The sequence below is a fragment of the Budorcas taxicolor genome, chromosome 23 (genome assembly GCF_023091745.1).
Source record: "Budorcas taxicolor isolate Tak-1 chromosome 23, Takin1.1, whole genome shotgun sequence".
Taxonomy (NCBI): Eukaryota; Metazoa; Chordata; class Mammalia; order Artiodactyla; family Bovidae; genus Budorcas; species Budorcas taxicolor.
This window is the reverse complement of record NC_068932.1, coordinates 34,010,587-34,038,001: the sequence shown is the minus strand read 5'-3', so window position 1 is coordinate 34,038,001 and position 27,415 is coordinate 34,010,587. Positions and strand designations below refer to the sequence as shown.

At 40.6% G+C, this 27,415-nt stretch overlaps 1 protein-coding gene and 1 non-coding gene across 2 annotated transcripts in view; one reads left to right on the top strand and one right to left on the bottom strand.

The window, feature by feature from the left end:
* Positions 1-27,415, bottom strand: part of TDRD1 (tudor domain containing 1) — a 53,171-nt gene that overhangs the window by 8,312 nt on the left and 17,444 nt on the right. Inside the window, exons 4-21 of the mRNA XM_052661231.1 lie at positions 26,437-26,581; positions 24,590-24,695; positions 23,991-24,054; positions 23,058-23,162; positions 22,655-22,837; positions 22,023-22,166; positions 21,283-21,457; positions 19,987-20,073; positions 18,046-18,213; positions 17,813-17,920; positions 16,625-16,795; positions 14,172-14,414; positions 13,687-13,827; positions 11,998-12,108; positions 11,118-11,288; positions 8,511-8,786; positions 3,373-3,492; positions 1,833-1,949 (exon numbers count right to left, since the gene is read on the bottom strand). Of these exons, the coding sequence (XP_052517191.1) occupies positions 1,833-1,949; positions 3,373-3,492; positions 8,511-8,786; positions 11,118-11,288; positions 11,998-12,108; positions 13,687-13,827; positions 14,172-14,414; positions 16,625-16,795; positions 17,813-17,920; positions 18,046-18,213; positions 19,987-20,073; positions 21,283-21,457; positions 22,023-22,166; positions 22,655-22,837; positions 23,058-23,162; positions 23,991-24,054; positions 24,590-24,695; positions 26,437-26,581 (2,635 nt within the window). The remainder of the gene's footprint in view (positions 1-1,832; positions 1,950-3,372; positions 3,493-8,510; positions 8,787-11,117; positions 11,289-11,997; positions 12,109-13,686; positions 13,828-14,171; positions 14,415-16,624; positions 16,796-17,812; positions 17,921-18,045; positions 18,214-19,986; positions 20,074-21,282; positions 21,458-22,022; positions 22,167-22,654; positions 22,838-23,057; positions 23,163-23,990; positions 24,055-24,589; positions 24,696-26,436; positions 26,582-27,415) is intronic.
* Positions 10,617-10,688, top strand: TRNAC-GCA (transfer RNA cysteine (anticodon GCA)). The gene has a single exon. It is a non-coding gene; the product is annotated as a tRNA-Cys (tRNA).

The following is a 27,415-nucleotide window of genomic DNA, read 5'->3' as shown; positions in this document are numbered from 1 at the left end:
AACACTTAGAAAAGTCCCCCTTTCTAGGTAACGGCTCCTACCCATGGTCAGAAGACTAGTTTCTTCTCCAGAGAGGACGAACCAAAGAGACTATGGACTGGGGAACACGAGGCAAAGCAGAGGAGAGAGTTTACAAGATCCCTGTCAGGCACGTCACGCACTTCAGGCAGGGAACGACCGTCTCAAGCAAAAGCACTTCAAGACACCAGTGTGAGGACTTCCCAGTGAAACAGCAGAGCCAGCCCACAGGGAAGCCCACCAAGCAGACAAGCTCTGCTCCTACTCAAAGGAACACCCAATTAGCTTCTTAGTGCCTCACCTTACAAAGACAAACAGCAAAGGATGACCAAGTAGAAGAACAAACAGAAGACCAGAGCAAACAAACAGGATCTCGAGGAAACGGAGGCCAAGGACCGAGGAAACCATGAAAATTAAACTATGACCATCCTCAGAGAAATGACCTTCCATCCTCAGAACAAGTACACGGAAGCGTTAAAACCACACATTTGAGAAACATAAAAACTACTGCAACAAAAAATGTGATATTAAAAATGAGATAAGAAAGGCTGGAGGAGAAAACTGAGGAAACCTCTTGAACAGAACAAAAAAAAGATGAAACAGCAGAGGAAATTCAGCAGAAGACTTTAAGCCCAACATTAGAAAACTTGGGAGTTCATAAAAGAGCAGAAAATGAAAGAAAGGAATAAAAAAAAAATTCAGGAAAAAAATTTCAAAACTAAAGCTCATACATTTCAAGACTAAAGTGCCTGCCCGCTGAGTGCTCACTCAGGACAATGGTGCAAAGAAAGCCAGTGCTGGGGGAAGGCCCTGGATAGGGCTCCACACTTCCACTGACAGGGCCCGGGTTCGATCCCTGGTTGGCGAACTAAGATTCCACAAGCTGCGTGGAGCAGCCCAAAAAAAGAAAGAGAGAAAACCAATGCTAAGTCACATCAAAAAATTCAAAACTCGGGATGAAGAGATTACCACAAGTTCCAGAAAGAAGGAAAAAAAATATGTACAGAGTTTGGAGAACCTCAGTGACATCTACCTCTCCACCAGCAACACCTACAGCTAAAAGACAATATGAAAGCAATGCCTTCAAAAATTTAAGAGGAAGATGATTTCCAACCTGGAATTCTATCTATAGGTAAGCTGTCAAGAAACTATTAGGGTAGAATACTTTTTCAAACATGAAACATAACAGAAAACTTATTTTACACATAACTTTTCTCAGCTTCCAGAGGATGAGAGATACCCAAATATTAAGAGTAAATCAAAAGTAAGGGATCCAGAAAGCACGTTGAGATGAGGGAGGGAGACAATCTCGCAACAAGGGGGAGGGGTGGGAGAGAAATCCAAGCAACAGAGGGCTGGCGTGATGGTGACGCGAAACTTCCAGGAGGACAGCTCAGGTCCCAAAGACAAGCAGTCTAGACAGGAGCTGGCAAAAAGGCCAGGGCTGCCTACAATTATGACAAAAGTTGATTCAGTACATAAAGTACTCTTGGAGAGAATTTATACCAGTGCAGAGGACTGGAGATCATTACTGAAAGTATACAGAACACGAGTAACAAAAAAAAAAAAAAGGCTGCGTAAGTATTTATAGTGACTACATGGCTAGGCTGTGAATCGCTTTTATGCAACCCTAGTTATCCTAACACAGAATACTTATCTAACCAAAAATTATGACACATTTCTACCGGGAAGAAAAGAGAGGGAAACTGAAGATCCAACTGTCATATAAAATAAGTAGAAAGTTAAATACTTTTTAAAATTTTAAGTCTCATGTTTTAAATGCACACTGTTCTGGGTAAGAGAAAGAATCTTACTTGTATATCTGGCACAACACGCATCTCCAATTTTCGGTATATAGGGCGATCGGCTTTTCTGAGCATTGCAATATTCTAACAATTCAGCCGTCAATACGCTCAGTTTTTCCTGATCTTCTAAAAAATATATATAAAAAACAACGTTCTGTGAAGAAACTTTCAGTTCCAATATGTATAAAAGTATGTAAAAAGGAAGATCAAATCTAAACTCCAAAGATCCTGTATATTTTTAATTTTTAATATTTTAAATATTAATATTTAAAATATTTTAATTTTTACTATTTTAAAACATTTCTGTTTTAAAAATAGATAAAACCACTAGTGGGTACACTGTGAGGAAGGGATGCAGTACTGGGAGGGGGCAAGAAGAAAGCCACCTTCCTTCTTGGGAAGGTGGGCTAATTTGTTCATCAGGGTGACTAGTCCAGTGTGCTCATTCTACAAAAGTTTATGATATCAGGCTACAGATTCACAATTGTTCCGTATACTTGTCAGTGTGTTATAGGTAAGAAAGTGAAACAAAGTACTTCCAATTCATCACACCGTATGTAGCTGCCAGGATGGAATAAGCCTGAGCCCATGCTTCCTACTATACAGTTTAAAGATGACTGTTCCTAATACGGAGAATAAATTTAAGAGCAGTTATTGGTATCACCACAATTCTTGGTTTGATCACTTCAAAAAGATACATTTTCAAGCATCTGCAAATAATTCTGAATATCCAACTTGTACTAACTCAGCTTCTGAACTACAAGGATAAACTCAAATACACTGACGAGATGACTGAATTGTAATCTTTCATGAAACAAAAAAGGAAAATTGAAGTGAACATTTATATGCTACTCTTCTTCACAATTAGAGACACTGTAAGACAGTTCTCTAAGTTTCTAAGACTCAGTAACATTGTGATTAAAGAGTGATTTCAAAGTACTCTGTCAACATATCTAAAACAGAATTCAGTTCAAATTCTCTCAATGCTCCTAGAAGGTTAGGTTAGTAAGTGTAATCCCATACAGACAGTACCTACTTTTAAACAAGAAATTACACCGTAATCGAGGACACTGCCTTGTTATAAAAAGCTGCAGACGATCTAGGCCAGGCAGAGCAGAGACTGAAGGCGGGGCATGCTCACATCTGGTTTTAAAACCGAATCTTCCTTACATATTACTATGGTCAATTAAAACACTGAGTGGAAAAGAAATCATCACTTCTCCCCGTCGCTTCCTAAGGAGCTCAGGTAAGTTCATTCTACAATTCCACTCCAGAACTCTTGCCTGGGAAATCCCATGGACGAGGAGCCTGGGGGCTGCAGTCCATGGGGTCGCTGAGTCAGACACAGCTGAGCGACTTCACTTTCACGCGCTGGAGAAGGAAATAGCAACCCACTCCAGTGTTCTTGCCTGCAGAATCCCAGGGACGGGGGAGCCTGGTGGGCTGCGGTCTATGGGGCTGCACAGAGTCGGACACGACTTAAGCAACTTAGCAGCAGCAGCATTCTACAATTAAAAGACCAGCATAAATATGTCTCAAACTTTCTTACCTGCTATTTCATTTGGTAGAGCATAAAACAAGTTTGGATTTGTGATTTCTAAAATGCATGCCTGTACAGTTTTATTAACTGGCAATTCTATTGTACTCCACTGATCAGCTGAAGAGATGGCTGAAAATACACGAAATACAGTCCTCTCATGAAACAGATAAACTTTAGTATTCAACACTCCCAAAGTCCCAAAATGAAAATCTGTATTTCCACAAAAGACTTTGTTTAATTTTAGGGACTTTGGTGTGCATTACAAAAAAGCTCAACCTATGTAACAAGAATCTGTAAACTATGACACTCATATACTCTTTTTATTTCTATAGTACATTTAATTCTTAAAATTTACTCAAACTTTAAGGGATACATAGCTGTATGATGTACGTTTGTTTACCTGACAAGTAACTACATTAAAAATGAGTACAGTGTCAATACAACCTTGTTTCAATAAACATTCAGTTCAGTTCAGTTGTGTCCAATTCTTTGCGACCCAATGTACTGCAGCACGCCAAGCCTCCTTGTCCATCACCAACTCCCAGAGTTTACTCAAACTCCATGAGTTTACTCATGTCCATTGAGTCAGTGATGCCATCTAACCATCTCATCCTCGGTTGTCCCCTTCTCCTCCCGCCTTCAATCTTTCTCAGCATCAGGGTCTTTACAAACGTGTCCGTTCTTTCCATCAGGTGGCCAAAGTACTGGAGTTTCAACTTCAACATCAGTCCTTCCAATAATATACAGGACTGATTTCCTTTAGGATGGACTGGTTGGATTTCCTTCCAATCCAAGGGGCTCTCAAGAGTCTTCTCCAACACCACAATTCAAAAGCATCAATTCTTCACCGCTCAGCTTTCTTTATAGTCTGACTCTCACATCCATATATGAATACTGGAAAAAAGATAGCTTTGACTAGACGGACCACTGTTGGCAAAGTAAGGTCTCTGCTTTTAAATATGCTGTCTAGGTTGGTCATTTGAAACAGCTCAACTGGAATTCCATCACCTCCACTAGCTTTGTTCGTACTGATGCTTTCTAAGGCCCACTTGACTTCACATTCCAGGATGTCTGGCTCTAGATGAGTGATCACACCATCATGATTATCTGGGTCGTGAAGATCTTTTTTGTACAGTTTTTCTGTGTATTCTTGCCACCTCTTTAATATCTTCTGCTTCTGTTAGGTCCAGACCATTTCTGTCCTTTATCGAGCCCATCTTCGCATGAAATGTTCCCTTGGTATCTCTAATTTTCTTGAAGAGATCTCTAGTCTTTCCCATTCTATTGTTTTCCTCTAATTCTTTGCATTGATCACTGAAGAAGGCTTTCTTATCTCTCCTTGCTATTCTTTGGAACTCTGCATTCAGATGCTTATATCTTTCCTTTTCGCCTCTCTTCTTTTCACAGCTATTTGTAAGGCCTCCTCAGACAGCCATTTTGCTTTTTTGCATTTCTTTTCCATGGGGATGGTCTTGATCCCTGTCTCCTGTACAATGTCACGAGCCTCATTCCATAGTTCATCAGGCACTCTATCTATCAGATCTAGGCCCTTAAATCTATTTCTCACTTCCACTGTATAATCATAAGGGATTTGATTTAGGTCATACCTGAATGGTCTAGCAGTTTTTCCTATTCTCTTCAATCTTGATGAAAGTGAAAGAGGAGAGTGAAAAAGTTGGCTTAAAGCTCAACATTCAGAAAACAAAGATAATGGCATCTGGTCCCATCACTTCATGGCAAATAGATGGGGAAACAGTGGAAACAGTGTCAGACTTTATTTTGGGGGGCTCCAAAATCATTGCAGATGGTGATTGCAGCCATGAAATTAAAAGACGCTTACTCCTTGGAAGAAAAGTTATGACCAACCTAGATAGTATATTCAAAAGCAGAGACGTTACTTTGCCAACTAAGGTCCGTCTAGTCAAGGCTATGGTTTTTCCTGTGGTCATGTATGGATGTGAGAGTTGGACTGTGAAGAAAGCTGAGCGCTGAAGAATTGATGCTTTTGAACTGTGTTGTTGGAGAAAACTCTTAAGAGTCCCTTGGACTGCAAGGAGATCCAACCAGTCCATTCTGAAGGAGATCAGCCCTGGGATTTCTTTGGAAGGAATGATGCTAAAGCTGAAACTCCAATACTTTGGCCACCGCATGCGAAGAGTTGACTCACTGGAAAAGACTCTGATGCTGGGAGGGATTGGGGGCAGAAGGAGAAGGGGACGACAGAGGATGAGATGGCTGGATGGCATCACTGACTCGATGGACGTGAGTCTGAGTGAACTCCAGGAGTTGGTGATGGACAGGGAGGCCTGGCGTGCTGCGATTCATGGGGTCACAAAGAGTCAGACATGACTGAGTGACTGAACTGAACTAGGTTGGTCATAACTTTCCTTCCAAGGAGTAAGTGTCTTTTGATTTCATGGCTGTAGTCACCATCTGCAGTGATTTGGGAGCCCCCAAAGATAAAGTCTGTCACTGTTTCCATTGTTTCACCATTCATTTGCCATGAGGAGATAGGACCAGATGCCATGATCGTAGTTTTCTGATTGTTGAGCTTTAAGCCAACTTTTTCACTCTCCTCTTTCACTTTTATCAAGAGGCTCTTTAGTTCTTCACTTTCTGCCATAAGGGTGGTGTCATCTGCATATCTGAGGTTATTGATATTTCTCCCGGCAATCTTGATTCCAGCTTGTGCTTCCTCCAGCCCAGCGTGTCTCATGATGTACTGTGCATATAAGTTAAATAAGCAGGGTGACAATATACAGCCTTGACATACTCCTTTCCCTATTTGCAATCAGTCTCTTCTTCCATGTCCAGTTCCAACTGTTGCTTCTTGATCTGCATACAGATTTCTCAAGAGGCAGGTCAGGTGGTCTGGTATTCACATCTCTTTCAGAATTTTCTACAGTTTGTGGTGATCCACACAGTTAAAGGCTTTGGCATAGTCAATAAAGCAGAAATAGATGTTTTTCTGGAACTCTCTTACGTTTTCAATAATCCAACAAATGTTGGCAATTTGATCTCTGGTTCCTCTGCCTTTTCTAAAACCAGCTTGAACATCAGGAAGTTCACAGTTCACATATTGTTGAAGCCTTGCTTGGAGAATTTTGATCATTACTTTGCTAGTATGAGATGAGCGCAACTGTGAGGTAGTTTGAGCATTCTTTGGCATTGCCTTTCTTTGGGATTAGAATGAAAACTGACCTTTTCCAGTCCTGTGGCCACTGCTGAGTTTTCCAAATTTGCTGGCATATTGAGTGCAGCACTTTCACAGCATCATCTTTTAGGATTTGAAATAGTTCAATTGGAATTCCATCTCCTCCACTAGCTTTGTTCATAGTGAAGAAAATTATGACCAACCTAGACAGCATATTAAAAAGCAGAGACCTTACTTTGCCAACAAAGGTCTGTCTAATCAAGGCTATGGTTTTTCCAGTGGTCATCTATGGATGTGAGAGTTGGACTATAAAGAAAGCTGAGCGCCAAAGAATTGATGCTTTTAAACTGTGTTGTTGGAGAAAACTCTTGAGAGTCCTTTGGATAGCAAGGAGATCAGTCCTGGGTGTTTACTGGAAGGACTGAAGTTGAAGCTGAAACTCCAATACTCTGGCCACGTGATGTGAAGAGCAGACTCATTTGAAAAGACCCTGATACTGGAAAAGATTGAAGGCAGGAGGAGAAGGGGACGACAGAGGATGAGATGGTTGGATGGCATCACCAACTCAATGGACATGGGTTTGGGTGGACTCCGGGAGTTGGTGATGGACAGGGAGGCCTGGTGTGCTGTGGTTCATGGGGTCGCAAAGAGTTGGACATGACTGAGCGACTAAACTGAGTGCAGCACTTTCACAGCATCATCTTTTAGACTCTGAAATAGCTCAACTGGAATTCCATCACCTCCACCAGCTTTGTTCATAGTGATGCTTCCTAAGGCCCACTTGACTTCACATTCCAGGATGTCTGGCTCTAGGTGAGTGATCACACCATTGTAGTTATCTGGGTCATGAAGATCTTTTCTGTATAGGTCTTCTGTGTATTCTTGCCACCTTTTCTTAATATCTTCTGCTTCTGTCAGGTCCCTACCATTTCTGTCCTTTATTGAGCCCATCTTTGTATAAAATGTTCCCTTGGTATCTCTTAATTCTTGAAGAGAGCTCTAGTCTTTCCCATTCTATTGTTTTCCTCTATTTCTTTGCATTATTTACGGAGAAAGGCTTTCTTATCTCTCCTTGCTCTTTGGAACTCTGCATTCAAATGGGTATTTCTTTCCTTTTCTCCTTTGCTTTTTGCTTCTCTTCTTTTCACAGCTATTTTGAAGGCCTCCTCAGTTAGCCATTTTGTTTTTTTGCATTTCTTTTTCTTGGGGATGGTCTTGATCCCTGTCTCCTATACAATGTCACGAACTTCCATCCATAGTTCATTAGGTACTCTATCTATCATATCTAATCCCTTGAATCTATTTCTCACATCCACTGTATAGTGATTTAGGTCATACTTGAATGGTCTAGTGATTTTCCCTACTTTCTTCAATTTAAGTCTGAATTTGGCAGTAAGGAGTTCATGATCTGAGTCACAGTAAGTTCCTGGTCTTATTTTTGCTGACTGTATAGAGCTTCTCCATCTTTATCTGCAAAGAATATAATCAACCTGATTTCTGTATTGACCATCTGGTAGAGTCCTCTCTTGTGTTGTCAGAAGAGGGTGTTCACTATGACCAGCGCGTTCTCTTGGTAAAACTCTGTTAGACTTTGTCCTGCTTCCTTGTGTACTCCAAGGCCAAATTTGCCTGTTACTCCAGGTGTTTCTTGACTTCCTACTTTTGCATTCTAGTCCTCTATAATGAACAAAACATCTTTTTTGGGTGTCAGTTCTAGAAGGTCTCGTAGGTCCTCATAGAACCATTCAGCTTCTTCAGCATTACTGGTCGGGGCATACAGCTGGATTACCATGATATTGAAAGAATAAACATTAAACTGATTACTGTGATATTGAATTCAATAAACATTAAACTGACTTCAATTACCTATTACTAATCTACTTCCACAAATGGTATTTCTACAGGAAAATTCTGTCACTTGAAATAGCACAATTTTCATAGCCTATAAAAGCAAAGGAGAACACAAATTTAAATAACAGTTTAAAAATGTTACCTTGAAGCCCCGGGGTATCAATCTGAAGGTCACGCTTATCAACAGGTCTGGTTTTCGCTAAATCTGTATGTGGTGAACCAGCTTTTAAAACCAGATGTTCATCAATCAGAATATCACTAATGATTCTGGGATAAGAAGTGGAAAGGTCAGTGAGTTCAATCCCCACTCCGTTTTCAGTGATTTCAACCACTTGGGCTTGGAGTTTCATCCTGGCAACACACGTCTGAAATCTTGCTATGGCTTCTTTACTCCAGTGTTTGTTTCTAGGCTGTATACCTGACAAATAAGAACAGCATTAACAAGAACTCTGTGCCGCAAGAACTCTGCGCCCCAAAGCTACATTTTTTGGTTTCAATAACATCCAGGACTCCCCTTGCCAAGTTTACCGTTGAGGTCAGTGATCTTGAGTATCTTTTCTCAACAGTCAATTATGCACCTACATCCTCTGTGCCTGTTGCAGATAATGCATCTGCAGATACACTCCTGGGGTTTCAGGAGACTCAGGGTCTGTCATGACTTTCCTCACTAACTTATCTTCACCTGACATTTTTCCCAACAGGCAAAAACAGAATTACTGTTTCTAGAAGCCATGATTCTTATATATACAATCATGAGTATCAACTATTCTGATTTAAAAAAAAAAACATACTTTCACATAATTTTCCAATGATAATTTCAAAATGTCATCTTAAATTTGAAACCAAAAATTATTTCTAGGATAACTTTGACTTACACCCTAATTTTCATAACAGTGATTCTCAAATGTGGCTGTGCATCTACATTACCTAGAGGGCTGGTGAACACAGATTTGGGGGACCCGCCCTAGAGTTTCCAGAATGATGCTAAAGCTGAAACTCCAGTACTCTGGCCACCTCATGAGAAGAGTTGACTCATTGGAAAAGACTCTGATGCTGGGAGGGACTGCAGGCAGGAGGAGAAGGGGACGACCGAGGATGAGATGGCTGGATGGCATCACGGACTCAATGGACGTGAGTCTGAGTGAACTTCGGGAGTTGGTGATGGACAGGGAGGCCTGGCGTGCTGCAATTCATGGGGTCGCAAAGAGTCGGACACAACTGAGCGACTGAACTGAACCGAACTGAACTGAAGCAGGTCTTGGATGGGGACTGAGAATCTGTGTTTTTAACAAGTTCTCATACTGATACTACTCACTGGTTGTCGGGTGGGAGGGGATCACACTTTAAGAAGCACTGACATAAAACACGGTAATTGAAAATAATAATCCTAATCATACTCAGTGTAAAATAAGTAAAAAGAAACCAGATATGTGAAAGGAAAAATGAAAAGCATCTAATGCCTCCCTGGTGGCTCAGAGGTTAAAGCATCTGCCTCCAATCCAGGAGACCTGGGTTCGATCCCTGGGTCGGGAAGATCCCCTGGAGAAGGAAATGGTAAACCACTCCAGTATTCTTGCCTGGAGAATCCCATGGACGGAGAAGCCTGGTAGGCTACAGTCCATGGGATTGCAAAGAGTTGGATACGACTGAGCAACTTTGCTTACTTCACTTCACTTACTAATGCTTCCATACATGACTACTATTAACATTTTTGTATGCAACCTTCCATTACCTTTATGGGCATATGGAAATACTCACATGCATATACACTCATAATTCTTTTATGAAGAAATTTTATAATACTAAAAACTTGTAAAAATAATACAAACTTACAAAAATTTTATAATATAAAAAATTACTATGTTAGGCACTATTCAGTGTATACTTTATTTCTCTTTTATTCTTAATGTCTTTTTGAGGAAGATACAATAATTCTCCAGATGAGCGAAAAGAAGCACATAGTCTAACCAGCTTACCTAAGATCTCACAGCGAGCAGGCAGCAGAGGTGGTTCTAATCTGTTCTCTTAATCACAATACTACCCTGCATCTCTTTTATAACTGGCTTCCTTCACTTAATTCATGAACTGCTCTTCATGTCAACAACACATATTTAACATTTTAATGACTGTGTAATAAGAGCAAACATTTAATGGAACTTTCTGAGTGCCAGACCCTGGTCTAAACATTCACTCAGTAATCCTCACAACATCCTTATGAAATAGGCAACACCACTACCCACTATGGGCTTCCCTGGTGGCTCAGATGGTAAAGCACCTGCCTGCAATGCAGGAGACCCGGGTTCAATCCCTGGGTTGGGAAGATCCCCTGGAGAAGGGAATGGCAACCTACTCCTGTATTCTTGCCTGGAGAATTCCATGGACAGAGGAGCTTGGCAGACTACACTTCATAGGGTCACAAAGAATCGGATGTGACTGAGTAACACTTTCACTACCCACTATCTGGATCCTCATTTAACCAAGGCTCTATTTCTGGCTATTTAGGTTGTTTTGCTACTATTAACAGGTAGTGAATTTCCATGTAGGTGAACTTGGTGAACTCATAAGACTGTTGTGGGGGGATGAATTATTAGAAGCAAAACTGCTAAGACAAAAGGCTGAACTACTTGAGGCTCTTTGAAACAAAATAGCTTACACAAAATATTAAAATTAGAGATACATTAACACTGAGAAGTTTATGTAATCTAAGTATTAGAAGACAATTGAGAAAATGTCTCATTTTGCATCATACCTACTAACCAGCACTGTATCCCTTGAAATGGAAGTTTTAGAAACTTGGATGGGATCATTTGAAGTTCATCTGCAGTAACTTCTTCAACGTTTCCATAATCCACAAAATGTACTTTAAAGTTTCCATTTGGTAAGATTTCCTTGACCAAAGCACGATACCAATTACTGTCACCTAGATTTAACACAAAGTTTGCAACATGGAGTATTTCCCTTCTATTGAGATTTGAAATTTTTATTTTGAAAAGGACCATCCTTTGTCTTAAGTAGCTAATAAATTTGTTCTTTTTCCAGATGTTACCTTTAGCTTTTAATTCAGAAATCTCAAAATTCATTCTTAGAATTATCCCCAAAGTTTTTATAGCATCATACTTCTGCATCTACTATAAAGATTTCATTCATAACCTAACCAGTAAGCAGAATATTAAGAAAAGACTTAATAAACTTTAACATATTTGTCAAACTGGAGGACATAATTCTCTTATTGCTAATGAGACTGTTTTACCTGTTACTTGGTAAATAATATAAAAAATAAACAGAAAAACATGCAATAAAATTAAGGGATTTCATCAAATATAATTTCAAGATAAACATGCAAAGGGTAAGCAGAAGAAACTCTGCATTGTACAGGTCTCCGTTTCATTACTATCAGAAATTCTTCAAAGAAAAGCATTTGACAAACTTAAGTAAGAAAAGTATCATTTGGAGCTTCTTGTTGCAAAGAGAGGAGAGAGAAGACATAAGATCTTAAGCATTCATTTAATTTTGATTATGAAAAATATCTGCCTAAACAACAGAAAGAAAATACACACTAAAAATGAAGTTTGAATGTCAAGGAAAAAAAAGATTCTAATATAGTCAAGATTGTGCCAACTGCAACTTACCTACAAAGAAAGCACAACAAGGTTGCCCTATTTCTGCCTTAAAATCATTAGGCAACTTCTGCTGGCAATATTCTGCTAGTAAGTTGTTCAAATCATTGAGTTCCTTTAGGGCTGAAAGCACAACACACATACAGCATTTAACATTTTTAAAACATGCTGAGTAGCAGACTTTCCTTTAAAGCTGGGAAGTGTTTTGATCATAAAAATCCAGGTACATTTCTAGACAATTATAAAGTACACTAAATGCCGTTCCCTTTTCCTTATTAAGAACTTGGGCAAGTCACTCATTATTTAGTTCATATTCTCGGTAAACCCCATACCAACAATTCACTGGGCACAGAGCCACAATGATGGCGTCACTGTCAGTATGCTAGAGCATCTGCGTGTATACCAGGAAACAGCGGATGAGCCTGCACAGAAGGAAGTTACATACAAGCTGTCCTGAAGGAGAATATATGAACCACCACGAAACGGGGAGTGCAGACAGTGTCTGCTAAGGAAATCCAGAGAGGTGGGCTCTGTGCACTAAAGGTCTCACAGAGAAATCTCAAAGGAGAGGGCTAGAAGAGGGCATTCCAGAAAAAGCAATGGCTCTGAGGCAAAGGACCAAATTAAGCAGCCAAAAACACTTGGTGGGAGCAGTCTGGCAGAGAAGAGTGGAAAGGTGAGCCACTGAAGAAAAGTACCAGAGACGTGCTTAGAAAGACACAGACCATGGAGAACTTTAAAAGCCATCTTAACACTATACAAAGGAAACGGAAAATATCTTTTAAACACGTGGCAAAGGCCCACTCACAGAAATGGAAATTAAACTCCATCAAGTTAGACCTGTCACCTTTCAGATTAGTCGAAATAAGAAAATTTAAGGACACACTGTTGGAAATGGTGTGGGAGAGGGCACTTTCACACACTGCGGAGGGAAGTGGCCCGTCTGACCTCAAGGGCACCCTCCTCAGAGCCCAAGCACACACATCACTCTTATTTGTGCACTTCTCTATGTGTATGTTACACTTAAATGAAGTCAACAATTTAGTTTTTTCAAAAATAAATTTAGGAGACATTCTGTGAAACCTGCTGCTGCTGTTAAGTCGCTTCAGTCGTGTCCGACTCTGTGCGACCCCAGAGACAGCAGCCCACCAGGCTCCCCCTTCCCTGGGATTCTCCAGGCAAGAACACTGGAGTGGGCTGCCATTTCCTTCTCCAATGCATGAAAGTGAAAAGTGAAAGTGAAGTCGCTCAGTCGTGTCTGACTCTTGGCGACCTCATGGACTGCAGCCCACCAGGCTCTTCCATCCATGGGATTTTCCAGGCAAGAGTACTGGAGTGGATTGCCATTGCCTTCTCTGCTGTGAAACCTAAATTGGTTTAAAAGGAGACACTACTGAAAACAGAAATCATGGCTTACAACAGAATAAAAGGCAACCAAGTATAACCAGGGGGCTTCCCTGTAGTTCAGATGGTAAAGAATCTGCCTACAATGCAGGAGATCCAGGTTCAATCCCTGGGTCGGGAAGATACCCTGGAGAAGGGAATGGCAACTCACTCCAGGATTCTTGTAAATCTTTCTTGGAAATACAAATACCCACTTGGCCCTCACTGAAGAGGGAACAGTTATCATCAGCCAATCACAAACTTTTCTTTCTTTATTATCTATAACAATGTAACATAAATAGGTAAGAGTCAACTTACCATCATCCCCTTTAAGCACATGGCAGTAAAATTCTCCAGGACTATCAATCACACAGACCACAACATCCACTGTTTGATCAACAGCAAGTTCAACCCACGTCCACACCAGTGGATTGACTTTTGTTTCTATATCCAAGGGAACTGTGAAAATAAATGGACATTTTGCTAAACAAATGGCCAGAATGGTGGGTCGAAGGCAGGAAGAACCTGCTCTCGAAGAACAGAACTTCCAATGACTTTCTTAGTGACTTTACAGAAAAGTTAGTTAATCTCAGAATTAACCATTACTATCTCACTGAATTTCAAATTCAATTTCTGATCAATCTCTAGCTGCCAGTGACCCAAACACACACTCTGGATGAATGGTCGATTGAAAAAGACAAAAGGTACTCAACATCCATTCTTTTTAAAAATATGAGAACCCATACATTCACAGAGCCATTTGAACTCCAACAGGGAGATTACCTGGTGGACAATTTACTTACCACTGGCTTCTTTCACGTCACTGGGCTTATCTGTCACAAGCCCACTGTCCTCCACGGCAAAGCCTGCATTGAGGAGCGCTTTGGTGACACTGATGTGGGGTGTCACAGATCGATCTATAAGTTCCACCAGAGAACTGTTTTCCAACTTGTCCACCACGTTCACTGTGATAATTTTGTTCTGTACAATCTTCTTCATCAGACAAACAGCTTCTGGAGTCCAAATTCCTAATGATGGCTTTACTCCTAACAAAGAATTTTTGAAAGAATGTTCAAATACTTCTTATCGCAACCATCTAGAAATTTAGCTCCTAATTTCCACAAAGTTAGCCATAAGGAATCTATGACAAACACTGGAACCAGCAAATTCCACTGGAGAAGGATTTTCTAGACATGAAAATGAAAGCAAAATTATAAAGTCTGTAAAAAGCTTCTCTATTTCTATGTAAACAATCCGTCATAAATCCATTGATAAGAAATGTCCAAAGAAGCAAACCTATTAGACAGAAAGCAGATTAGTGGTTGCCTGGGAAGCTAGGATTAACTACAAATGGGCATGAGAGATCTCAGTGGGGTGATGGAAATGTTCCAAAACTGGGCTATGGAGATGATGGTGCAACTCGATAAATTTACTAAACATCACTGAAATTACACATCTAAAACAGTGACTTTCATGATATAGAAATTACTGAAAGGTCGGGCATGGCTCTGATCAACGGTCCATAGAGGTGGCTCTTTCTTCCCGCGGCGTTTCTTACAATTATAACTCGATAAGGTTAAGAAAATCATAAACAACAGTATAAAACAATCCAAGAAGAAACCCGGTCACTGACACTGATGTATGAAACATCTGTACTATTTACTGAAAGAGCACTTACAGAATCAACAATCCTGACGTTATGCACAGTCATTTCATAAAACTAAGAGCCACGTGGCTTACGAGAAAACCTCCGATCTCACTTGTAATGCAACAGGCAAAAAGGTTTCCGTTTATCAAAAGTAGCCAAGATGAAGTAACACGGGAGTATCTATTTGGCGCGCTGACGAGTGAAGGAACTGACTCCCTCCTACATTTCCGGCTGGTGTGTAGAGCAGGTCCACCTTTTCCAAAGAACTATCAAAACAGGTACACAGACACGAAAAGCAGCAGACCTCCGACACCTCCATTCCCCCTAAGGAGGCATTTTGCAATGTAACTATATTTTACAACCTATCCCAAGGAAATGATCTTTGTAAAATATTAATTTTTAAATTGAGGTGTATTTGATTCACAGTACTGTATTAGTTTCAGGTGTACAACACAGTAATTCAGTATTTCTATACTCCACTCAAAGGTATTATAAAATGTTGGTTATATTCTCTGTCCTGTACTATGTATCCATACAGCTTATTTAATTTATACGTAACAGCCTGTATCTCTTCCTAACAAAATGATCTTGGATAGGTTGTGAAATGTAGTTAAGAGAACACTACTAGTAGCAAAAACTTGGAAAGATCCTTCCGATAAGCAGATACTAGTTAAATTATGGTACTTTGAATCACAGTTGTAGAAGCCAAACTTTTAAGTTGGAAAGAAGCTCCTGCTCCTAGAGGGGCACATTACACGTACAGCAATTTCTAAGCATACGATCATTCATGTTCTTATGGTTTTTACAAGCAATGAAAATAAAAGTCGCTCAGTCGTGTCCAGCTATTTACCACCCTACAGACTGCAGCCCACCAGGCTCCTCTGTCCGTGGAATTCTTCTGGCAAGAATAGTGGAGTGGGTTCCCATTTCCTTTCCAGAGAAATCTTCCTGACCCAGGGATCGAACCGAAGTTTCCCACATTACAGGCAGATTCTTTACTGCCTGAGATCCCTGGGTCAAGAAGATCCCTACAGAAGGAAATGACAACCCACTCCAGTATTCTTACCCAAAAACTTCCATGAACAGTAGAATTTAAAAGCAGGTTTCCCCCTAATACACACAACTGACAAACTGCTGTGGTTATATTAAAAGGCAATATCTATAAATAAGGAAACAATAATCAATTTCATAAACACAAGTATATTCAATTTTACTTCAGATTGCAAGGGCTTCCCTGGTGGCTCAGATGGTAAAGAATCCACCTGCAATGTGGGAGACCTGGGTTCAGTCCCTGGGTTGGGAAGATCCCCAGAGAGCATGGCAACCTACTGCAATATTCTTGCCTAGAGAATCCCCATGGACAGAGGAGCCTGGTGGCCTACAGTCCACCAGGTCGCAAAGAGTCAGACACAACTGAGCGACTAAGCACAGCACAGATAGCAAAAGAGTCACCTGTATTTCCCAAATGTTTTATTATTAAGGATTATTTTTGCATTAAGGTAAGTTGTACCTAAACATATTCCTTGATCACTAGTTTAATTTCAATTCCAATGCTCTTACTTTAGGTTTCAGTATTTTAAGAATATGAGAACCATAAAAATTACATACCTGCCAGCACACACTTTATAGCTTGCATTGGCAATTCCAGCAACTTGGGAGTTATGGGGCAAAGTCTTGTCAAGCTAAGGATCTCAAAGTTTCCATAGTCTACATATCCGACCAGTACAGATTCCTCAGAAGCATAAGCCAGAACAGAGGCACGGTACCACTGGTCATCCTCTGAAAAGAGAAGAGGCTCATTGGAAACGTTTTTCTAAGGTAGACATAAACAAAAACCTTCCCTCCTCTATTGAGATGGTCATTTAGACTCCCTTTTCATGTAACGTCAAGCTTTACTGACAACGTGTGCTTATTCAACACTGCTACTTCTGCCTATCAGAAGCTTGCAGCTCCTAAAATGTCACTTTCATTCAGCCCTCACTAGGCCACTCAGGTTGCATGCTGCTGTCGCTATTTCCTTTCATGCTTTGTCTTCCTAGGAGACAGTTAACTCCATTAGGACTGGGAAGATGTCCTGGTCATGTGAGTCCATGAAGTCTTGATCAACTACAGAGTACCTGACAGTGTGAGTCAACCAGACTCCATCACCCAAGCCACAGATTTACTGCAGGCCTACTCGGATCTGCCCTTTCGGGAGGGCCACTGGACTGCCCTTCAGCAGATGACTGAACCCGGTCATCACAGGGTCATCATCTGAGGAGCAACCGAGGCTGGGCCTCCAGACCCTCTTCCTGGTCCAAAGAAAACTAGCCAAGACATGACCCTGGGCAGTTCCGCATTCCCAAATGACATAAATAAGTACCTGTATCAGTCTCCTAAACTTAAGACTTCATAAGATAAAAAACCTCCTGCACCACCATACCCTCAAAGCCTGTTCACAGGCTTCCTCCCTCACGCACTTTGATTCTGCTTAATTGGATATATTTTAAAATATAATTGGTGCAGGACAAACTTCAAATGCAGCCATCTAATGCAAACCCAAGATTCTGTTTCATTTGTTGGTTCAGTTCAGTTTCGTCGCTCCAGTCATGTCTGACTCTTTGTGACCCTATGGACTGAAGCACGCCAGGCTTCCCTGTCCATCACCAACTCATGGAGCTTGCTCAAACTCATCGAGTCGGTGATGCCATCCAACCATCTCATCCTCTATCATCCCTTTCTCCTCCTGCCCCCAATCTTTCGTTTGTTGGTACCTAATTGTAAGCAGAAAATTTAACACTACTCCCTTCTCCTTACCGGAGAACTGAGCACAGCAGATGTCACCAATGGTGGGATAGAAATCTGAGCGCGGAGGTACCTGGCTGCAGTACTCGCCAAGCGACCTCTGAAGCTCAGCAAGCTTACCTGGAGACAAAGACCACATCTTAAACCACAGAAACCAAGTCTACATGTTACCTGCACAATTGCAGGTGGAGTCTCTTAACAGATGGGGTATGAAATGTTGACAACACTGATCAAGATTTACTTACGGCCACTTTGTAGCTGTTGACAAAAGAAGTCTTCTGGAGTCTGAACATGGGCGACCACGCCACAAAACTCATCACCTACATTCAGAGTCAACACTTTGGGGATGAGGTCACTTCTGTCCACGACAATTTTACTTTCAGCCATCATTCTTCTGACATCTTCAAGATCACCTTATCAGAAAACAGAGAGGCAAGCCATTCTGGTTTCCTTAATCCCATCCCCTGGTTTTTCAGACCTTCCTGTGCTTTTCACACTTCTAGGCCTCACTACATGCTGGTCCTTTTTCCAGAACATACTCCCAGATCGCCCAACAACTTGAGTCTTTCCTGCTCAGTATGACGTCACTGCAAAAGGCTTCCCTCCAAATCTGGGTCAGGTGCCCTTCCCAGGGTCCCCGGTACAGACCTGTGCTTCTGCTACCAATCATTTGACAACCTCTTCCCTCTGGGCCTTCCCTGGTGGCTCAGACGGTGAAGCATCTTGCTTATAATGTGGGAGACCTGGGTTCGATCCCTGGGTCAGGGAGATACTCTGGAGAAGGGAATGGCAACCCACTCTAGTACTCTTGCCTGGAAAATCCCATGGACGGAGGAGCCTGGTAGGCTATAGTCCTTGGGGTCGCAAAGAATTGGACATGACTGAGCAACTTGACTTCTACTTCCTTCCCTCTGGGCCTGCACTGCCCACAGGTATTCTGCTGGGCGGCTTTTATTCCTTCCCCTGGACCCCTTGGTAGCATCTGTTACTGCTGATGACTCCTGCTCAGAAGACTGACTCTTCTGTTATTCTGGCAACATTCCCCACGTTCTCTTTCCACCTCTCCCATCACAGCTTCTTTCTTGGTATTGTAAGCCCAGGTTCACCTCCCTCACTTTACCATCTCCCTAAGACACCACCATCACTAATGGTTCCAACCGTGACTACTTTTAGACCATGAAGCATTGGGTTTTTGCCTCCAGATGGCAAAAAACTACTGACAGCTTTTTTAGCAAGCCTGTCACATCAAGATTTATGTTTCAGGGACTTCATATAGGCAGTATTATAAGAATACAGACAGGAGACAAGAGATAAATTGGAAGGCTGCTGCAACGATCCATGAATGATAAAGACTCCTGAACCAGAAAAATGTTAGGGAAAAAAAAAAAAAGATTTTTTAAAAAGAAAGGGAAAATAAATATACAAATGCTATTTAGGAAGAAGAACTAATAAAGATCTAGCAACCAATTATACAGAATAAGAGATGGGAGCTGAGAGATAAGAGTAGATTTGAGAAGGACTAGTTTCTCTGTGACAGAATGTGTCCCATTACAGCATTGTTAATCTGGCAATCATCTCCGAAAGAATGAGAAATAGAAGATAAAGTGCATCTACATCTAAAATAATTGGAAAAAGAGCAAAAAAAAAAAAAAAAAAAGGAGAAAGCAGACTACAAAAAAGCAATACATAAGGCGAGGGAAAGAGAAAATAAAATGCTAACAGCAGAACTTCTTGGTTTTCTTGTTAAATGAAAACTACACAATTAAATAAGTGGAAAATTTAAGAAGAAATACCACCCTACCAGAAAAGAATGTTATAGCCCTATTTATTATTACCAGCATGCGAAGGAAGGAGGAAATACAAATCACAGTATGGAAATGTTAGCTAAAAATCCCTCAACTCAAAGTGTTGTGATGTTTTAGTATTTCATAATCTCTGGTAATTATAAAATGGAGACTTAGCTGATAGGAGAAGGAAGGAAAACAAGCAGGGAAAACGGATTAGAAATAAGGAAATAATATACTAGTAAATTCAAAAGTATCATTTTTCTTCTATAAAGTTTACAGGATGGTCATCATTTCCATTAAATCTGACAGTGTGATAGTTGTGCCTTTTTCATTTAGTAGAGAATATATTCTTCAATAACTAAAATCACTATACCGTTCAGTATTAATCTGTATACTCACTTGAATCTGTACTTTGCTTCTTAGAATTCTGTCCCTTAGGTTTCAAACCATATCCCATTTCTATGAGCACATGGTCTAAGAATTTTCCTAAAAGTGATTCAGAAAACATATTTCCATTGAGATTGTATCAAGTATTAGAGGAAGAGAATAAATACAAAACAAACGCATCATAATCACATGATTTAAAGATTGTAAGTATTCACACACTGGCCTACTTTTTTTTTGTTTTTACTAGTTCAACATAGTTTATTAACGCTCACCTTTAAAAACTGAGGCAAAAACCCCATCGTTACTTGACAAAAACCTTCATAAAAATATTTCACTTAAAAACAATGACTAACATGAAAGATTTAGCTACCACCTCACTGGCATGCTTAGAACAATCACCACTTACAAGAAAAAATAAATTTGGGATATAAGACGACTTCATCTCAGATTTAAAGTATGGTTGGGAAATATCAACAGTATCCAAAAGCTCAGGTCATAACATGAAACATACACAGCAAAGAAACAAAACACACAGATTTTATACTTAATTTCACAAAAGAGTGAACTGAATTTTCTACCAAGTAATCAACCAACGATGGGTCTCAAAATCAAGAGTCAATTAAAAGCTCATAAAGGGAATATAAGAAGTCGCTTTTAAAATACGTACAAAGCCACAAAAGAAGGACAGGATCCCAAACTGCTTCCGTTTCTACAACTCAAATTCTTGTTGTTGATTTGCTAAGTCACGGTGGACTCTTTGTGACCCTATGGACTATATAGCCCTCCAGGCTCCTCTGTCCACGGGATTTTCTGGGCAAGAATACTGGAGTGGGTTGCCACTTCCTTCTCTAGGAGATCTTCCCTGACCCACCAGAGGAGCCTGGTGGGCTACAGTCCATGGGGTCGCAGAAGAGTCAGACGTGACTTAGCGATTCAGTGACAACAATGCTAACCAAATCCAGTACTGCGAAAAAGCTCTGATGGTGAGGATGGACAAATTCAGAGAGAAATTCCTGAATTTTCCCAGTAAATGAGTAGAAATTAGGAATAAATATTACAGTAGCTGTATAAAAAAGATAATACAGGTTTCTGACACTAAGTCTACGTCTAGCTCTTAATATACTCAATTCTATAAGCTCATGCTTTGTCTCTGACAAACTGCCAACTCCAACAGCTGAGCCACGGCCGTATCTTCCATCAGAATCTAAGCGACTCCAGACTAGGGCTTACTTGGTCTCACTTCACGCGTCTATTTCTTTCCTGTGTCACATTAAGTGCTCCCCTTAAAAAGAAAGAGTCAGATCTTACCTGAACTTGTCATCATAACATCCACAGCAAAGGTAACCCCTTCTTCCTTTTTTAAGATGTCCACTATCTTTAAAGAGCAGTACTGCTCCATTAACAGCGATTTAATAGTTTTGATACAATCATTGCTCCAATTCCCCTCTGCTGGGATAACACTGGCCACAAAGCATCTTATGGCCTGAAAGATTTTATGTAAGGTACTAGAGATTAGTATTTGAAAATGACTTTTTTCTCATTATGTAAAGATTTTTTTTAAGAACGAGGTATTTCATGCTCAAGATTTGTCAAAAATCTTCAAGTACGAACCTGATAAACAATTTTGTGAATAAGTATTTGTCCCTCTTGATATTCTATCCACAACATTTTACCTTTTGGGACTTGAAGCTTGAGAAATCCATGAAAAGATAGTAATTATCCCTCAATTACACATAAATTCCAATCGATTTCAAATAATGTAATAAATATAGAAATGATTGCTTCTAAAGAGCAGACTGATAAAATATCCCTAAAAATGCCAAGTTTCTCACCCGTGGCAGTACTTTAAGTAAGGCCTAATAAAGTGGCTCCTAAAAAATGGAGCCAAGAAAGTCCATTAGTATTTCTCTACATAGTAAAAGAGATATCAATTGGTACTTTTTCATAATAACCATGGCAAAAGAACATGCAAACACTGTGTCCATCAAAACATAAAGCATAGCTTCTTTGGGACACTAGCAGGAATTTAGAAAGTAAGAGAGACTCACACAAGGAGGAAACAAGTCAATTTTCCTGGTTAGTTGGTGAATTCTGTTTATTGGGATTATCTCTTCGTTTCCATAATCAATATATAAGACTTGTGCCACCTTCTGCAGCAGGTCAACATCTTGAATTATTACTCTGTTCCAGGTCTGAAAGTGAAATATGACAGCATTCTGCTTCAAAGCAGCATTTCACAACCTTAGGTTTGAAAACTCTCAATCAATCTACAGAACTTGCTAAGGAAAGGTTACTGTTCTGTTCTGAGATGCTCCATTAACAAGTTAACTTCCTAAGAATCTGGCTCAGAATTCCCCAAATTCGACCGTTTTAGATACTTTAGTATGCACGATCCCCAGGCTATTCTAGCCCAGCAGACTTGGCTATGCAAAATAAACGCAAGCTCTAGGACTCTTACCAACCCAGCAGTTGAGGAGTCTACTTATTGAGTTGGAGAGGCCTGGGGCATGAAGGAAGTAAGCGAACAGGCCTGGACTCCTGACTGAGGAAGAAAAACTGCAGTGTGACCAGAGTCTCACCCCAAGCCATCTAACCCATCATTAAGAGCTCTGGTGACGAGCCGATAGAACCAAAGTAAATTAAAACATCTTATTTAATAATTCATTTCATTAGGGGTTACCTGATCAACAGTGTACTTGGCAACACAAATTTCCCCCTTCACAGGAACATGCTCTTCTTCATGTGCCTTATTTGCATAAGTTTCCTTTAAGCTCGCAGAGAGTCGGTTCATGTATTCTAAAACTTCTGAAGAATATAACTGCACATAGAAGTCACCTGGGTGTTTGAATTCAGTAACTGTGCCCTTTCAAAAACAAAAAGTTGTAGTAATTTGTTGAGAAATACAGCAAATGCTAATTCTATAAAGCTTTGTAACAAGATACAAAAAGTGTTATAAGCAGTTACCGCAATTTGTATCAATTTCAGTACTATTTTGGAGCTATCTTATAAATTCAAATCAAACAAGGAAACAAGGAAAAAAGTCTGTAGTGCTTTGGAGCTCTGTGGAAATGAACAGCAAATACCTTTATTTCCATGGTCTTCCTGAGTTGTTGGCTTCTCAAATCAGAAAACATTATTTTATCAGCACAAACAGCTCTTTCTTTAGTGACTCTGAGAAGACAGTCACTCTGGTTTGGAAAAAAACCACATAAGTGAGTTACTTTACAAGCACCCTTTTAAATACCATGGCCGGGATTTGCTAGAATCAAGGTCAAAACAGCTCAGGTTTGAATAAAAGCATAGAGAAATAACATTATCTTCAAGAATCATTAAAACAAACTGTCCACAGGCAGAGTACAGAGCACGGGGACCACCCAAGAATCAGGCCAAGGCGGTGATAATGGTGATAACAAGGTTGAGCTTATTTTAAAAAGGGGAGGGGGAGGGGAAGCGGAGGAGGCAGTGTTTTAAGTTTTCCCTTGTGATCGTTTTTTATAGGGAAGTGTTTTCTTTTTGAAAGTAGAAGCCAGGACCAGCTAGAGAAGACTGCAATTTATCTATAAAATATGAGTTAGATTCAGTGATACTTTTCAGATTACAAATGATTTACTTCACATAGTTACCAAAATGGAAGAAAGGTATTAACAGGAAAAAAATGTTCTTTTAGATAACAGGGCCCTATCAGAATCCAGTACACAAAGCTAGAGAGCTGTGCACACAGGGACTATAAAAAGAAAGGACTCTCAGTCATCCGCCTACAGCCAGACACAGCATCTCAAGTCCTTTTTAGGAAAAAAAAAACAAACAGCTGGGCATAAACAATTCTTGTAGACCCCCGAAGATCACTAGGGTATACAGATTTATTTAACAGGAAAACAAAAACAAAAACAGAACACTGGTGAAATGGAGAAATAAGTCATAAATATTTTATTTAGCTTCAGTCCTCTTATTTTGAAATAATGGGCATCATTAAAAATTTGCTCTTAGGGCAAAGAAAGAGTATAAATATATCATACCTCATCTTTCACTTCCATGTTCTTTGTTTCAAAAGGTGATTTATAATCTTCAAGTTTGTGGAAACTGAAATAAAGCAACCAATTATAAAACATATGGCGCAGAACCAATTAATGGTAGCATAATTGTGGTGGGGCCACAGCTATGTTAAATTCTCCAGAAAACCCAGAAAGAACAAAACAGCTTCTTCCAGAGAGAATCACAGTAGTAACACGGTAATACAACCCATGCTGGCTATGCAATGGTCTGCTCTGTACACAGGTGTGCTTTTGCCAAAAGCCGCCTAATGAAAGGGAGACAGTCCCATTCTCCAAGCCTCAGTGTTCCTAACTGCAAAATGGGAATAACCCCTACGTTACCTAAAACAGAGCTCTGAGGATCCAAAATTATATAGCTGTTCACTTCGGATTTGTACATTCTATATCATACTTCAGTAAAAAAAAAGTAAAAAGGAGCAACATTTACATACTTATGCCTGTTTACCTGATTTGATCCTATACTACCAAAAAAAAACCCATATTTTAAAATATCCAAAAAAATAAAAAAATAAAATCTATAAAATAAAATATCCTCTAATGAAATTTTTAAAACTCACACTTACTTTTGCTGGACAGGTCTGCACACAATTTTGTGGGCTGCCCAGTCCCTTCTCTGGCATACGCTGGAGCAGTAGTACGTCTGCTTACACTGTGAGCACCTCAGCGACCCTAGGGAAGACAGCCCGTGACACCGCCAGTGTGTTATTGCAAATATCTGTCACCAAGAGCAAGACAGATTCAAAGACCAGACATATCAAACGCCACTCTATTCATCATATCAAGGAGACTATGTGAAGAGGATCATGCTGTTTACGATTCCGGGTTAAGACTGGACTTTTACAGCTCTCTTGAACTGCAGAAAAAGGGGAATGCCGAGATGAAAACCGGGAGGACAACAGACTGGAACCACCACTGACTTTCCTTGAGTAGAACCCAGAATGTGCGCTGGAAAAGGAACAATCAAAGGGGACAGAAATTCTGGGGTGGTGGAATCAGTGCACAAACAGTCTCACGAGGTTCACCTTGTGCTGTTAAGAAAGCACAGAACAAAAACCAATGGGACAACCACACCTAGAAAAACCCAGGAAGTCTCTGAAATGAAGCTGAAAGAAAAAATGCTATGGGTATCCAGACAGAGGAAAACAAGTTATCTAAAAAACAAAACAGAACCCACAAAATTAGGCTGACCTCGAATGCCTCCGCTCAAAGAGAAATAGGAAAAAAGGAGCAAATATCCAAACAGACAGTAAGCACAGGAAAACTGCTTGAGATCACTGATCATGAGGGGAAATGAAAATTAAAACCCCAGAGAGATACCACCACACACACCCATGAGAAGAGCTAAAACTAAAAGGACTGGAAACACCAAATGTTGACAAAAGATGTGGAGCAATCAGAACTCAACAACAGAGGGAATGCAAAATAGGACAACTCTTTGGAAAATGGTTTGACTTTTTCTTATAAAGTGAACCATATATCTACCTTTGACTCAGTAATCCCACTCCCTAGGTCTGCACCCAAAAGAAATGAGACCCTAGGTCCACACAAAGATTTATGCAAAAATGTGGAGAGCTCTATTCATAATAGCCAAAAGGTGGACACAAGCAAAATGTTCAACAGAACAGATACACAAACGGTGGTATTCACACAGTGAAATGCTACTCAGCAACAAACAAAAAAATTAATTGTACATGCAACAACATGGATTAAACGCAGGAATATTTTCTAAACAGAAAAAGCTTCACACACACAGAGTCCATACTGTATGATTCCATTTATAAGAAATTCTGTAACTGGAAAAATTAAATTATGGTCAAAACACCACAGTGGTTGCCTCAGGCGGGGCAGGTATATGACTGAAAAGGGACAGGAGAGAACTTTCTGAGGAGACAGAAATCTTCATTTTGACAGGGCTAGGAGTTTGTGCACTTCAGTGCATATCATATTTTACTGAATATCTCGAAAGTATAAAAATAATCAAGCAAAGAAGCAGTAAGAGTGGGAAGATATGGATGAACAAGAATGGTAGGACGTTGGCAGCTGCTGAAGCTCAAAAATGGGTATATGATGTATACACTCATCTGTTTATGTTTTACATAAAAATATTTTTCAAATGTGAAAAGGAATAATTCAACAGGCAATACTGGAATGGGTAGCCTTTCCCTTCTCCAAGGGATCTTCCCAACCCAGGGATCAAACCCAGGCCTCCTGCATTGCAGGCGGATTCTTTACCAGCTGAGCCACAAGGGAAGCCTAAGAATACTGGAGTGGGTAGCCTATCTCTTTCTCCAGGGGAATCTTCCTGACCCAGAGAATCAAACCCGGGACTCCTGCATTGCAGGCAGATTCTTTACCAACTGAGCTATCAGGGAAGCCCAATCCAACAGGCATCTGAGAGCAATATGTTTACCGAACAGACCGCAGCGATGGCAGGTTGTCGATCGAAGAGGAGGTCCTAAGGAGTTGAAGAGTGCTGGATTATTTATAGACAAGGAATTCTCAACCCACTTGTGTACTTTCTTTGACTTTGCAGGAGGCACATGATTGCTAGGCTTCTATGAAGAAAAGAGAAGAGCAGTATTAAAACCTGGTAAGAATATTCTGTTTTCTTTTATTTGTTAAATATAGATTTGGGATTTTGCTTCTGAGAAGTATATTAAGTAGATCAACTTTTCCTTACTCCTACCATTAATTATAACTGAACACCTTGGACGTACGTGGAAAAACACACAGCAACTCTGAAGGAAGGCAGAAGACAGACGAGCTACCCTGGGGCCCAAAGAAGGACCCAAATGGGGTACTGGAGGAGCCAGAAACACCCAAAGGCACAGACAATAAAAGCCCCAGCAAAAAGCCTGCTCGCTCTCTCTCTGGCCAAAAGACCAACAAAGGGGCGGCCCAGCAAGACAGAAAACCTTCATCAGTAACTGCTCTGGACAATCACCGCAGAAAAAAGCTGTGGTCCCCCTCCCACCAGCAAAGGTAGACTGGGGAGCCTCCACCTCCACCCGCACCAGGGCACTGGGAGGTACCCCTCTCTCCCACCCGGGGATATAGGAGAAGGCCAACAGAGCAGGGAGCCGTACTTCATCCCTGTGGGGGTCTCCCTGTAGAGGCCATGCGGAGGGCCTGAACTTTCTCCTGGCAGTAACGAGTGTCCCTCTTACCCCCATCACCACTACAACTCGGGTGGTTAAGAGGAAGCCTGGTGGACAGTCAGGATTTTCCACCGCCATTCAACAGGAAGGCGTGGAGTCTCTCCAGATCCTCCCATCTCCAGTCCCCCCTCCACCCCATGCAAGTCGAGAGGATGTGGTGGGGGGCACGGGGAGGCGGGTAAGGACACTAGGGAGCTGAGCTCCCATCCTTGTCCAGCTGAGCACATTCTG